We start from the raw sequence: 14,264 nt of genomic DNA, 5'->3' as shown, positions 1-14,264 counted from the left end.
GAGTACCTCGAGACGGGGATGGCCCGTAGTCCTTGGCTTCTAGTGCAGCTAGGAGGGTTCATTAAGAAAATCGGCTGCATAGCTGCGTGCTTGTCACTCAGTGTTCAGTGAGCAGCTGCCCCGGTGCTGCTGGGATTCCGTGGCCACAGACCGTGGGTTTGCTCCCGGCCGCCGTCTCCCCCCGGCTCCTACGGGAATCATTTTCGGGGAAGAGCCTGGTGGGTGGGGAGATGAGGGGAGCCGTCAGCCCCGCACCCCACCTCCTCCCTGTAGTCTGATCTGGGTCCCGGCAGAGGAGGAGGCAGGGAGCCCGCGAAGCGTCGCTGTGGGGGTGCGGCCGGCACTGCCCAGGCCCTCAGAGGCCGTGACACCCAAGTGCTCCCGCATCGGTTCTCACACACACACAGTGTCCTCCGAGGGACCCGGACTGCAGAGGGGCGCGTGCAGAGTGGGGCTCCACCAGGGTCCGCCAGTTGGGTCTGCGATGGGGCAATAAATTGTCATTGAAGAGAAGGTCAAGGAAGTGACTTCAGAGTGGCAGGAAGTGTTGCAAAAGAAAACAATAGCAAAACGCTGAGCCCGGAGCAGGATGCCTACGGCTGCGAGGGCTACACAGCCACATCACCTCGTCACCCAGAGACCCTGGGCCAGCGGCACCTGTGGCATCCCGGGAGCCTTCTGGAAATGTGGCCCCCAGCTCCCTCACCCCGACCCGGTGTTTCAGAACCTGCTTTCTGACAAGGTCCCGCGTCATCCGTGTGCAGGTTAGTGTGACAAGCTCCGGTGCAGCACACACGAGACTTCTGTTCCAGTTTGGACTCTGTCATTCAGCTTCCCTGTGCCTCACCTTCCTCGCCTGCAAAGGGGCACCATGGCAGTGCCCACCTCCTAGGGGTGGGTGACCAGGCGCTGCAGACCAGGCCACATGTGTAGGGACCTCTGTACAGACAAGCGGTTATTTGGCATCGCCTGGTACCCCGTTCAGCTTTCCCTGGGAACCAGTGTGGGAGTGAGTGGCTGTCATTGTGTGACCCAGGTACAGTGGCACACACCCGTGATCCCCGCACTCTGGGAGGCTGAGGCAGGAGGACCCCAAGTCCGAGCCCAACCTGGACTACGTTGCAAGACCCTGTCTCAAAACAAAAACAAAGCAACTATCATGTACCTGCTCTGCACTGAGCTGGCTCTGAGCACATAAGGGACGGGACAGATAAGATCCCTCGGCTAAAGGAACACCATAATCTAGAGGAAAGCTGGAGATGATGTCAGAATCCGTGAATTATTTTATGATTTCGTCTCCTGGTTGCTTACAAATGTGATCAGCACTGTGCGGAGTCCCCAGTATGTTTTTAGTGTAAATAAAATAGATGGTCAGGGAAGGTTTCTAGGAGGAGGTGAAGTGAGAGGTGGAATCTCAAGGATGAGAACAGAGGCAGGGAAAGTGTAAAAGTGTGTGTGTGCGTGTGTGCGCACGCACTCATACATGTGCAACAAATCGGGAAAAGGTCACACACAGATATCTGTGTGGAGGGGGCATTCCAGGTCCAAGGAACCGAATGAGCAAAGGTCCTGAGGCAGAGAGGAGAACTGCAGTGGGAGAGTGACCAGGTCCCTGGAGCGGTGCCAAGCGGGCACCAGGGTCACCTGAGGGCGTGTGACAGCGCACATCGCTGGGCCCCACCTGGCATTTCTGGGCCCGAGAAGTCACATTTCTACCAAGTTCCCAGGTGTTGCTGATGCAGTCTGGGCACTGCTTGGGGAGCCTCTGCAGACCATTGGTGCAGGCCCAGGAGGGAGAAGGGGATTAGGGTTGCAGCACGGAGGACCACCAAAGCCCCGTGAAATGGCCAGCAGCAGATCCTTTTAGGGGTGAGGGCGACACAAAATGTCACCATGGCTGGGGGTTGGGCACAGGTTGCCGAAGGACGTGAAAGGGCGTTACTACAGCTGTCTGGAAGAAAGATGGTGACGCTGGCCAGAGGAGGGGTCGGGAGGTGGACACAGTGGAACTTGGTGATTGGGTGGGGTCCCTGAATGACCAAGTCTCTGGCTTGGACAGTTAGTGGGTGGCAGTGCTCTCTCCTGAGCTCGGGGAGCAGCTGTGGAGGGGACTTGGCCCGAAAGCACCAGCTTTCCGTGCTGTGTATGAGCACAGCCAGGTACAGACATCGCGTAGTCCCTCAGATATCAGATGTGGAGCACGAGGGCAGCTCCCTGCGGGGTCACTCAGTGAGAAGGTCGGGACGGGATTCTTAGTCTGCAGCCACTAGACTGGAAGGACTGTGAGGGGCGTGGATGCTGAGCAGGGCTTTGGTGCCCTGAATGTGCGTCAGGATTTGAAGCTCCCGGGGCCCCTCTGGGGGAAGGGCCTGCAGCCACCATCGGAGGTTACAGGGCGTACAGCTCAGAGGTTAAGACCCTCACTGTGACCCTGGGGGACATGGTGACGGGGCCTGGCCCTGCGAGGCCCTTACTGCCCTGTCTCCCTCCAGGCGCCTGGTGGATCGCCTGGAGAACATGAGGAGGAACGTGGCTGGGGACGGGGTGAACCACTGCATCCTGTGTGGGGAGCAGCTGGGGATGCTGGGCTCTGCCTGTGTCGTCTGTGAAGACTGCAAGAAGGTACCACTGCCCTCGGGCCTCCGTTCCCGCCGCTGCTTTGGGGGTCTGCACACCTGGGGGATCTGACGGGTTGTTGGCGGGACGTGGGTCCTCCCTGCATGTTCCCATGCCCAACTGTCTCCCTGATCCTGGTTCCTTCCTAGGAGTCACTTGATTCTTATGTTCCCTTAGAACTGACCTCTGACAGGGATGAACTTGGAGCTTGGGCTGGTGGCGCCTGCGAGTGTCCTAGCTGTGGCTACCAAGTGTATTGGTCACCTTCCTATCACTGGCCCCAGCTCCCAATACCCACAACTTAAATTGGGAGAGGTCTTCTTGGCTCACGGTTTCCAAGGGGTTCAGTCCGTGGTCAACTGGCCCCAAGGCAGAAATGCATGGTAGAGGAGTCTGCAGAAGAAAACTGTTCATCCCAGCAGCCAGGAAGCAGAAAGAAGAAAGGACCAGGGAAGGAGATAGACCTTGAAAGGGACAGCCCCTGGGACTCATCTCTTCCAACTGGCCCTGCCTCTCAGCACATCCAGCCATGAGCTCATTTGGCTAAGATTTTAATAGATCTCATTAATGGGTCTCCTTCTAGAGCCCTACCTCTCATTACTTTGGGGGGGGCATTTTACATGCTTTTGGCATTGTCTTCTGTAGGGAATGGGACAAGAGACTCAGAAAGCCTCTCTCCAGCCAAGTTCAAACCCTTGGGCTTTGAGAGCATTCATGCTCGGAGGGGAGTCTCTGAGCTCTCAGCAGCCGCCTCCCCGTTCCCTCTAAACTACCTGTACTTTGCAGTGCTGGGGCAGAGGTACCACTGTCTCTGGGCGTGCCCGATTCCCGGAAAGGGAATGCCGGTGAGCAACCCCGCTGGGGACAGCCTCTCGGCATGTCCTATTCCATTTGGTATTTAGAAAGAAATCTTAGAGTGTATCTTGTCTGAAAATCATATCTGCTGCAGCCAACAGGACAGTGGGAATCTGTGGCCTAGTATGTTTTCCTGTTTGTCCTGACAGCCAGGACACTCAGCCTCAAATATACTGTTCCGCCCCACAGAAATAGCTTTGGACCCAGATAACTTACTTCTCCAGGCAGAGTTGGGCTTCTCATCATGGTCAAGACTGTCTTAGATCCTTTGGGGAAAGAAAGAAAAAGTGAATGAGTAAACAAAATGGATGCATGGTATTTCCTCTTAAAATGATGTTGATGCCCTCCTCGGTGTGGTTGCTGAAAACTCGGACCCTGCAGGGACTCTTAGAGAATCCCTTCATCCCTGCTTATGAAGGACTCGAGCTGTTGTTGCAAATAAGAACTAGATTGGAACTGTATTCTAACCAGAACTGTATTGCTCACAGCTGAAAGGGTGAGGGAGGAAGGGGAGTTCTAGTTCTACCCATCCACCAAGAGATCCTGGGGCTCCACTGCCACCCCTCCAGAGCTCCCAGCCCCTCACATCTCCTCTGAGTCTGCCTTGGGCTGTGCTCTGTCCCCAGAATGTCTGCACCAAGTGTGGGGTGGAGACATCCAACAACCGCCTGCACCCTGTGTGGCTCTGCAAAATCTGCATCGAGCAGAGGGAGGTGAGTGGCCTGGGCCCACGTCTCCCTCCCTTTCCAGCCCTCCTTGCTCCCTGGGACCAGGAAAGTAGGGTAGCCTTTGAAGAGTGGGGTTTTGGGTGGGGACTTGTGTCTATTTTGATTTGTTTCTTTTCGGTTCATTTCATTTTGTTTGAGACAGGGTCTCACTATGTAGGCTAGGCTGGCCTTGAATTCGCTATGTGGCCCAAACTGGCCTCAAACTCATGGCGATCCTCCTGCCTCAGCCTCTCTGAGCACTAGGATTGCAGGTGTGATCCCAGGTGTGTGCTACACCCCCAGCCCCGCAGCAGGCCTTGAATCTTAGGGAAGGAAAGCAACTAGCTCGGCTGAGAACTGGCAGAATGACCTCTGAGTGTTTAGATGAGTCTCCCTCTTCGTGTTCTGCGTCTGCAACCTTCCCTTCCTTGTCTCTTTCCCCTCCTCTGTCCTAATCCATCACTCTTTGGCTTCCTCTCTCACCTCATCCGCATTTCACACCTTCTGTGTCTTCCTCTCCGAACCTCTTTTATTTCTCTTTCCTGCTACCCCACATATCCTATCTTTCCTTTCCTCACACTCCCTCCTTCAAGTAAGGTGCTTCTTTCCCCATCCTCGCTTCCTTCTCTTCGCTCTTCCTCGTCGTCCCAGCCTCCCTCCTTTTCCACACGTTTTCCCTGCTTTTTCTCTTTACTGTGTCTCTGGACCGTTCTCCCACGGGACCCTTCCTTTCCCTAGACTTGCTTTTTGTTACTCATTTGACCCCATTTTCTGATGTTTTTCATCACTCACCCCCTGCTACCACTTTGTGCTTTTAATGTTTTGAGGTATTTTTTGTTTTTTGAGACAGGGCCTCACTATGTAATTCAGGCTGCCCCTGAACTCACTCTGCAGCCCAAACTGGCCTTGAACTTGCAGCAGCTCTCCTGCCTCAGCCTCCCAAGTATTGGGATTACAGGTGTGCCCCACCACACCTGGCCGCTTCCTGCCTTTGAGATGGTTTTGATGAACACAACCTTCTGGGTATCAGTGAAGGGCCAGGCAGGACTCACTCCAACAGGGAAATCAGGGGGAGTCCGATAAAATCTAAGCTGTTTCCAAAGGTAGGGCAGGGTGAAGGGATGTCACAGTGGATGGAGTTGGTAGCAGCTGTTACCACTCTGAGATGGGAGGGAGCCGTCCCCAGCCTGGGAAGTCATTGCCGCCTAGCGTGATGCTGTCACTGTCCAGCTAGCAAGGAGGGGGCCAAGGATGCAGATTCCATGACTCCAGTCTCCTGGCTGGTGAAGTCCTCTGAGAGCCCTCCTTGACCACAGAGCCCTAAAGGCAGAGGTCAAGGGAGCCCACTTCCTGCAGCCTGCGCCGCTCAGCTTCCTGGGCACCAAGCCAGGTGGGGAGTGGTGCAGAATGGACCTCACAGACCACAGAAGATGTTCACTGATGCACTGCCTCAATGTGCTACTGGCACAAAGGCCACGGGTTAGGGAAGCTGCCCCGTTACCACAGCTACTGTAGCGTCACCTGAGGAGATGGAAGACCGAGCTGGGGACAGGGTGGCACACACACCTGTGACCCTACGCTCTCAGGAGGCTGAGGCAGGAGGAGGGTGAGTCTGAGCCCAGCTGGAGCAACTCAGTGAGACTTGGTTTCAAAGTTAAAAAGGAAGAAGGATGTGGACGCAGCTCAGTGTGACGGTCGTGGGTTCAATCCCCAGCACCACAACAAGAAGATGGAGGACCTCCCGCTGTAGGGAGGAAGCGGGCCTAAAAACTGACTCGCAAAGGCAAAAGCAGTCACGGTTGACTGCTGCGTCTTCTCTGCCTCTCTCCCCCCTCAGGTATGGAAGCGTTCAGGAGCGTGGTTCTTCAAAGGCTTCCCCAAACAGGTCCTCCCACAGCCCATGCCTATAAAGAAGACCAAACCCCAGCAGCCTATCACCGAGCCTGCTGGTCTGGAGCAGCCTGCCCCTGAGCCCAAGCACACTGCCAGGGCTCCAGCAAGAGGTAGGACCCTAACCCAATTCCTTCTTCAGCACCAAGGACAGATCCCAGCCAACTGGTCTACCAGGAGGATGCCCGACACATGCCTGTTTCTACAGTTAGTGGACAGTTAGTGGACTGGGGTCTAGGACTGCTCTGTCCCCTTCATGCTGACCATAAACCTTTACCAGGAAGGTAGCGCAGGAAACTCTCCAGCAAAGTCAGGCTGCCAAGAAATCTCCTGTCCTCCCTGGTAGAATGCTTAGAAGTACAAAAGGAGAAATTAAAATACAAATTGAGACAACCTACCTCCCCTCAAATGCACCCTGGAGCCTAAGGGAATTGGGACTTGCTGAGAAAGCCTTCCTGGCCTGCAATGTTTTTTCTGTCAGCTATGTGCAAGTCTGAAATTGGACTAATTAAAAGTGAAAAATGAACTGAAATAAATAGAGTAAAGGAAAAATTATCACTCTATTGATATCACTATTGTACAAGTGTTATTATTAATTTTTAAAATGATAATTAAGAGAGGCAAAACAGCAGTTGAAAAAAAACTTGGTTTGATTGGATTAGACCTCTTGGACTGACCAGATAAAGCTCTTGCAGTAATTTCAATTAACAGTAAGCAATCAGATCTGGTCTCAGTGGCGACTCTGGAGTTGAGCACAGACTGTAATTCTGAAAGCAAGGTTATAGTTGAAGCTCTCAAAAACTGCAGCACCAGCTGGGCATGGTGGCACACACCTGTAATCCCAGCACTCTGGGAGGCTGAGGCAGGAGGATTACAAGTTCAAGCCCAGCCTGGGAAACCTTGTAACTTAGTGAGCAGCTGTATCAAAATTTAAAAAAAACAATTAGACAGAGATTTATCTCAGTGATGCTGTGTCTGCCTGACAAGTGCAGGGTCCTGAGTTCAATCCCCAGTACCAAAAAAAAAGTTTAAAGGGCCAATGATGTAGCTCAGTGTTTAATCCTCAGTGCTGAAGAAACAGAAACAAAACTGAGTACCCAGCTGTGTCTCTCATACGGCGATCTTTCAAGGTGCCTGGCACAATGGGTGCACCCAGAAGGCATTCAACAAATGCTTTCTCCCTGGTGAGGCACCGGCAATCTCCACTCCTTGCAGAACGGCCAAATTGTCCGCAGAAGTGGCATCCAGAGTAGCGCCCACTTTCCGCCTCTAGAGAACCCTCCTTCCTGGGCAAGCGTTACTCCCTCTTGGCTGCAAAGACTACACCAGAGCTACTCTTTTTTTGAAGTCTGTGTGTGCTCAGCGGTGCTTGTGCATGCAAAGGAAATAAAGTAAAACTAAGCATGGGGTAGATTAGAGGAAGGTTGGGAGGGGGCTTACTCTTTGGAATGTTTTTAGGAGAGGTAGAGGAGCCCCTCGGTGGGCCTCGGAAGTAAATGCTGTCCATACACCATCATCCCCCTCCTCTCTCTGCAGGTGACACTGAGGACAGGAGGGGCCCAGCTCAGAAGCCAGGTGGGTTCTGCTGGCTCTGCCTCCAGCTTTGGACGGGAGCCCTCCCGCCCCACTCCTCCACCGCCCTTTCTCTGTTCAATCCCCGCTGCCCTCTGCAGGCCCCGACCCGGCCTCCGCCCCAGGCCGAGGAAGCCACGGGCCTCCCGTGCGCAGAGCCTCCGAGGCGCGAATGAGCTCCGCCACCCGGGACTCCGAGAGCTGGGACCACGGCCATGGTGGGGGCGCAGGAGACGCCAGCCGGAGCCCAGCAGGTGAGATGTGGCGAGTCCAGGTGGGCACTCGAAGAACCCGAAGGAGCTGAGAGAGGAAGGTGTTCATTATGTACTCGCTGGGAGTGAATGGAGCATCCGGTTGTTCCAGACACTGGCTCTGGTCTGTGATAGGGGAAAGACGAGATTCATGAAATTTTGGTTATGTTCTTTTCTTGCCCTTAAAAGGAAAACGTGTACTTTTGCCTCACTTCCCCCAGAAGTTGGGGAGAATGTTGCTTGGCTTTGAGCAAGGTAAGGATGCCTCATTCCAAGGATCCTCCTTCCCTTGGCGAGGGCTCTCAACTGTCCGAGGAGACTGGCGGCTCAGCGTGGCCACCGACCGGTGGCTCACTGGGGCTGGGATTAGAGGCCCTGGCCAGAGTCCTCGGTCTGCGGCCTTCGAAGGGAATGTCTGCTCCGTGGGGAAATCCATGTTCCATGACCCCTTCCTGAGCAGCTTTGTGGCTTTGCCAGGGAAGGGCTGAGTTGGGTCTAAGTCACATTAGCTGAGCGCTGTGGCCCTCGCGTGAAGTCCTGGTTTTTTTCCCTAAGTTGTGGTTCCTTACTGAGCACCTCAGTTCCCAGGGGGGCGCGTGCCATCTGCCACCCAGACCCCTCAGTGAACCCATGGTTCAGACAGACAGGAAGACATGAATTTCTAGGTCTGCAGTGGCACAGAACACTTACTGAGGGCTTCCTGGGCACCAGACCCTGTCCTGAACTCTTAACTTTTATCACCTCCCTGAATCCTTGCCACAACCCCAAAGCCAGGCCTGAGACACGTTATTCCCATTTTGCAAATGGAGAAACTGAGGCTTAGGAGGGGGAGCCACCGCTTGCCCTCGGTCCCCGAGCTGATATTTGGCTAAAATGAGAATTAAACCCCAAAACCTTTACTTTTCTGTTTGCTTTTCTCTCTTAGATGTAAAGTTTTTATTAGCAATGCTTTTTTATTTTTCTGAACTTTCAACTGAAGTTTCCCTTTATGTTTTCCTCTTGGAGTTTTATAGTTTCAGCTTTCATGCTTGCGTTCTCCATTAATTTATATCATACTATTTTGATCATTTTATGTATACAACTCAGTGGCCCTCAGTGCACTCTCACTGTTGCGTGACTCCCACCCCACAGTCCACGCCTGAAAGCTTGTCGTCATTCAACACAGAAATGTGTATCTGTGGAACAATAATAACCCATTTCCCGCTCCCTTTCCTCCCTCCCAGTAACCACTACTCTACTTTCTAGCTCTGTGAATTTGACTACTCTAGATGCCACATTTAAGTGGAATCCTATAATATTCGTCTGTGTCTGGCTTATTTCACTCGGCCCAATATCTTTAAGCTTCTATCCACGTTGTAACCTGTGTCCAAATGCCCTCCCTCTTTAGGGCTATGTAATATTCCACCATGTGGATATGCCATGTTACCTAGCCATTCGTCAGCTCGTGGGCATTTGGTTCTTCCCACCTCCTGGCTGTGATGAATGGTGCACATGTGTGGACATGATGCACAGATATCCTTTCAAGTGTGTCGAGTGCATACCTACAGCAGATGGCATCTCCATGTGTGGTTTGTTGACCACCACGCTATTTTCCATAGCGTCTGCACCACTGTCCCACTCCTGCTGACAATGCACAAGGTTTCCAATCTCTTTGCAACCTTACCAACACTTGTTGTTTTCTCGCTTTTATTTGTTTGCCTTTTGTCTTGTTTTTGAATAACACCATTCCCGCGGGTGTGAAGTGGTCTCATTGTGTTCCTGTGGACTTGGGTGCCTTGTCCTAAAGACTAGTGGTGCTGAACATCTTGCCACGTGCCTACTGGCCCTTTGCCTGTCTTCTTTACAGAAACGTATACTTGACTCGCGGACCAATTTTTTTAAGCTGGGTTGTTCTTTGTTGCTGAGTTACATGGGTTCTTTCCGCACTCTGGATATCCATGCCTTGGCAGCTGTGTAATTCATGATACCTCACCCTCTCTGTGAGTTGCTTTCCGTCTTCGATAGTAGCGGCAGTTGGTGCACAGAAGCCCTTGATTCTGATGAAGTCCAATTTATCTCTTTTCTTTTGCTTCCCGTATTTTTAGTGTCATATCTAAGCAATCATTGCCACGATGACTTCCTTTTATGTTTTCTTCTGAGACCTTTATAGTTTTGCTGTTTTGTTTGGGCTTTTCATCCACTTTGAGTTCATTTTTATATATCAAATCCTGTCTTTAATTTCTACATTATTTTGCCTCCTGAGGGAAAAGACGCTCAGGACTTTCCTGAGCCAGACTCGGGTCTCCTGCCCCTCAAGGGTCATGAAAGTGTTCGCCTTCTCTGTGAACCATCTGTTGTCTGCCTCCATCTGTCCTCTGTTCCTTCTTCTAAGTCCCCAGAGCGGTGAGACCTGGCCCTGAGGTAGTGCTTTCCACTGTCCAGAGCACTGGAAGCCTGAATCTCCCTCCCTGATCTAATACCGGCCAGGGGTTTCTCCATGAATTCATTGTGTTTCTAAGCATTTATTGAGCACAAACTACAGTCTTCGCTCTCCCTCCTCTTTTCCAGCCTATTGTAAGATTCCAGTTGGTAATAGGTTCTCAAAGGGTTGCAGACTTGAATGGCTGTTTCTCTTTATTTGTTTTGCCTTTGGATTTTTTTAAAGACAGGATCTCATTATGTAGCTCAGGCTGGCCTCGAACTCACAGTGATCCTCCTGCCTCAGCCTCCCAAGTGCTGGCCTTATAGGCATGTCCTACATGCCCAACACAGAGAGCTTTTCTTTTTTGGTTGTACTGGGGATAGAACCCATGGCCTCACATATGCCGCTGAGCTACACCCCTGCCCGTGAATGAATAGTAATAGTAACTCACACGTCGGAGCACCTACTCTGCCCAGGCGCGGATTAGGCCTTTGCACGTATTATCTTGTTACTCCCACTCACGGTTCTTTCAAGGCAGTTACTATTATCATCGTCCTCCCTTAGTAGGTATGGGGTGGGGCGTCCCAAGGTTACACGGAAGCTGTGCCCCGGCCGGTGTTTGAACCCCGGGCAGTTCACATGCAGAGTCTCACTGCTGTGCTGCAGCTCCCGCTGAGGGGCTGAGAGTTGGTCAGCGGGGAAAATTCCCAGTGAAACCCCTTTGCTCGGGGCTTCTTCCTGGAGTCACGGCGTCTGCCCTCACAGTGTGAAACCCCGTGAGAGGCTGTGTCCACCTGCTGCTCCCTGCCCTCTGTCATGGGCAGCTCACCCCTCCCAAGAGCCTCCTCTGTTGCCGATGGGCTCCAGCTGTCATTTGCTCTGAGGGCCCCGCTCTGGGTTCTTAGGCGGAGACTGCATGAGCCTCTGGCACAGACTCCAGGCACGGGTAAGCGCTGGCCGAATGCTAACTCTGCTGCAGGAGGCAGGCACAGCCATCACCCCAAAGAGGCTGCCAAGGTTCAGAGAGGCCGCACAGCTTACAGAGGAGAAGGCCGGGACCCAGAGCCCAGGCCCCATGCAGACGACCAGGTGGTGTCGGCCCATAATAAAATCGTATCGCGTCTGAGGTGTGTCGAGTGCAAGGGACGGGCGTGCGGCCTGCATTGTACAGCTGTGTCTTCTCCTTGGCCCTCTGGGCAGGTGCTGTTAAACCCATTGGACAGGCGAGGAAACAGGCCCGGAGTAAATAGATCACTGGTGAAAAGTCCCCGAAGGAAGGAGAATCACAGAGCCTGTGATTTTTTGCAAGCAAGCTATGGCTGGGATTTGCCTGCAGAGCCTGAGTACTGAAAAGACAGGAGACAGGGGCGATGGTGCAGGCCTGTAATCCCAGCTACCCTGGAGGCAGAGGCAGGAGGGTCTCAAGTTTGACACCAGCCTGGGTAACCAAGGCCCAGAACAGGGGAGTGGGCGTGTGTGTGTTCACACTCACATGTGCATGCTCATGTGTGGGGCGTGAATCACGACTGCTGTTCGCTGTCTTCGCCTTGCAGGTTTGAGACGCACCAACTCAGTGCAGGCCTCCCGCCCCAGCCCGGCCTCCGGGCCCAGCCCAGCCCCTCCCCAGCCAGGGCCACCAGGTACCTGCACCACCCGCCCGCATGTCCCCAGTCCCTGCCGTCCGCCTTTCACCTGGAAGAGCTGCTGGACCTCAGCACAGGGGCAGGTGCCGCTGAGCCCTTCTGAGATGCTGGGCCGGTGGGGAGGGGTAAATGGAGAGGGACCATCCTGTGGGGCTCCTCTGCCTCCTGTCCTCAGAGGACCTGGAGGTGCGGGAAGGGCCCATGGTGTGGGGTGCAAGCCGGGCCTTTCTGACCCCCGGCCCCCAGCGGGACCACTGCTGTGGCTCAGGTGACCTTCCCATGTCTCCCTTAGCCACGTTCACCCCTGTGAGGGGGGTGGGGGGCACCAGCGCCCTCCCCGTGGCCCACTTCGCTTTCTCTCTCCCCGGCAGGGCCAGCAGGGGGCGGCAGAGCAGTTCCTGGCCCTGCAGGACGCTTTGCAGACCAGAGAGCAGGCGAGTGTGTGCTTTGTCCCTTCCGGGCTTTCCAGGGACAGCAGGGGCGCCTGGGTTCCAAATCCAGCACGCTGACGTTAGATAGGAAATGCCAACCCGAGGTGGCCAAGAGCCCCTGGGGCCGGCTCTGTCCCTGCCTGGGACTAGTCGCTGACTGTCTCGGAGCCTCAGTTTCCCTATCTGTAATGTGGGAAAGACGTGAAGCCCAGCCTCCCGGGGAGTGGGGAGGATTCACATTCTAACCCGCGAAGGACCTCGGCGTTGAGCAGGGAACGTGTACGACCGTCCCTGAGGGGCACCGCCCGCATTGGTCGTCATGGTGATGACTCCGGCTGCAGATCTCAGGTCATTTAAAATAACCCTGCAACTATGGCGGTACGGGCATCACGAGCCCCATTATACTGATGAGGAAACTGAGGCTCAGAGACATTCCAGAACTTTCCTGAGGTCACACAACTGAGTTTCAAACTCAGGCTGTCTGGCTCAAGTCCACTCTGCTGACCGCCCTGTGGAGGCCACATCTGGGTCCGCTCGACCATCAGTCATGGACCCCCAGGCCCCACTGCAGGCCGCTAATTCTGGATGGGCCCGGGAACTGACGTGAAAGCTTTCCCAGTTGCTCCTGGGATTCAGCGCCTCTTCCTTGTCCTCTCCTCTGTCCCTACAGAGGTGGCTACAGGTGACCCTGGATACCCGGGGGCCACTGCCTCACCCCGGGAGGAGAGGACAGCAGGGGCCAGGGAAGAGCGAGCGGCCCCACCGCCAGGACCCTATTCCCAAGCATCTGCCGCCCCCCCGCCGGCCACCTCCAGCCGCCAACCACCCGCGGAGGAGGAGGAGGACGAGGCCAACAGCTACGATTCCGACGAAGCAAGTAGGTGCAGGGCGGGGTGGCCACAGTGTGCAAGAGCGGTCGGCATACTGAAGCCACAAACGTGAACTCGGGTCCACAGGGCAGCATGGGCTTTGTACAGGATGGGGATGAGACGGTATCTTTTTATTGTAGCAAAATATACTGAACATCAAAGTTGCCATTTTGGTCATTTTTGTTTGCCTTGTTGCAGCACTGGGGATTGAACCCAGGGCCTTTGCACAGAGCTACATCCCCAGCTCTTTTTTTAGATTGAGACCAGGTCTCTCCAAATCGCTCAACTTAGTTGGGCTCAAATTTGCAATCCTCCTGCCTCAGCCTCCCAGAGCGCTGGGATTACAGATGTGCACCACCACCACCACCACACCTGGCTCATTTTAATCATCTTAAAGATTTCAGTGAGGCGGCACTGACTGCATTCCCCCCTGCAGTTCCTTGTAAGGCAGAACCCCCATGTGCCCAGTGGCCACACTCCTGGGCACATCTTTTTACAGACAAACACTGCCCAAGGGCTTTAGCGGGTGTCCTCTAAGAATAACGCTTAGCCAGGATTTTAAGTCGCTTGCGGCTGTCCCTTCAGTGATTTATTGAGCATCTACTACGTACTTCTGGGAGACCAGCTGGGAGGCGGGGTTTGCAATTGTGGGATGCAGCATGTGGTCCAGGGTCCAGCTCAGGCGGGGACACTGGAGCCACAGAAGTGGGGCAGAGGCTGGCACAGTGGTCCGGCCTTGGCTCATTGCGTACTGGGAAGGAGATGCTGTCTGGAGGGAAGGCGCTCTGTGGACTGCACACCGTCACCCTTTTTTATTTTATAGTACTGGGCTTGGACCCAAGGCCTCTGCACAGAGCTATGTCCCTGGTCCTTTTTTGTTTTATATTTTAAAAATTTGAGCCAGGAGTGGTGGTGCACCCCTGTAATACAAAACACCCAGGAGGCTGAGGCAGGAGAATGGCTGTGAGTTCAAGGCCAGCCTGGGCTACATGGACAGATCCTGTCTCAAAAAAAAAAAAAAAAAAAAAA

The 14,264-nt window shown here is 54.0% G+C and overlaps 1 protein-coding gene across 5 annotated transcripts in view; it reads left to right on the top strand.

Moving 5' to 3' along the window:
• Rph3a (rabphilin 3A) overlaps positions 1–14,264 on the top strand; it is a 212,053-nt gene that overhangs the window by 184,074 nt on the left and 13,715 nt on the right. For all 5 annotated transcript variants that reach the window (XM_010604502.3, XM_010604504.3, XM_010604501.3 and 2 more), the window contains 8 exons: positions 2,493–2,622; positions 4,098–4,184; positions 6,016–6,181; positions 7,605–7,643; positions 7,742–7,894; positions 11,846–11,932; positions 12,307–12,369; positions 13,037–13,243. In XM_010604502.3, the coding sequence (XP_010602804.1) occupies positions 2,493–2,622; positions 4,098–4,184; positions 6,016–6,181; positions 7,605–7,643; positions 7,742–7,894; positions 11,846–11,932; positions 12,307–12,369; positions 13,037–13,243 (932 nt within the window). The remainder of the gene's footprint in view (positions 1–2,492; positions 2,623–4,097; positions 4,185–6,015; positions 6,182–7,604; positions 7,644–7,741; positions 7,895–11,845; positions 11,933–12,306; positions 12,370–13,036; positions 13,244–14,264) is intronic.

This window comes from Fukomys damarensis, unplaced genomic scaffold (assembly GCF_012274545.1).
Source record: "Fukomys damarensis isolate Sample0158 unplaced genomic scaffold, DMR_v1.0_HiC HiC_scaffold_12, whole genome shotgun sequence".
Taxonomy (NCBI): Eukaryota; Metazoa; Chordata; class Mammalia; order Rodentia; family Bathyergidae; genus Fukomys; species Fukomys damarensis.
The sequence above is the reverse complement of the archived record's forward strand: the minus strand, read 5'-3'. Positions and strand labels throughout refer to the sequence as shown.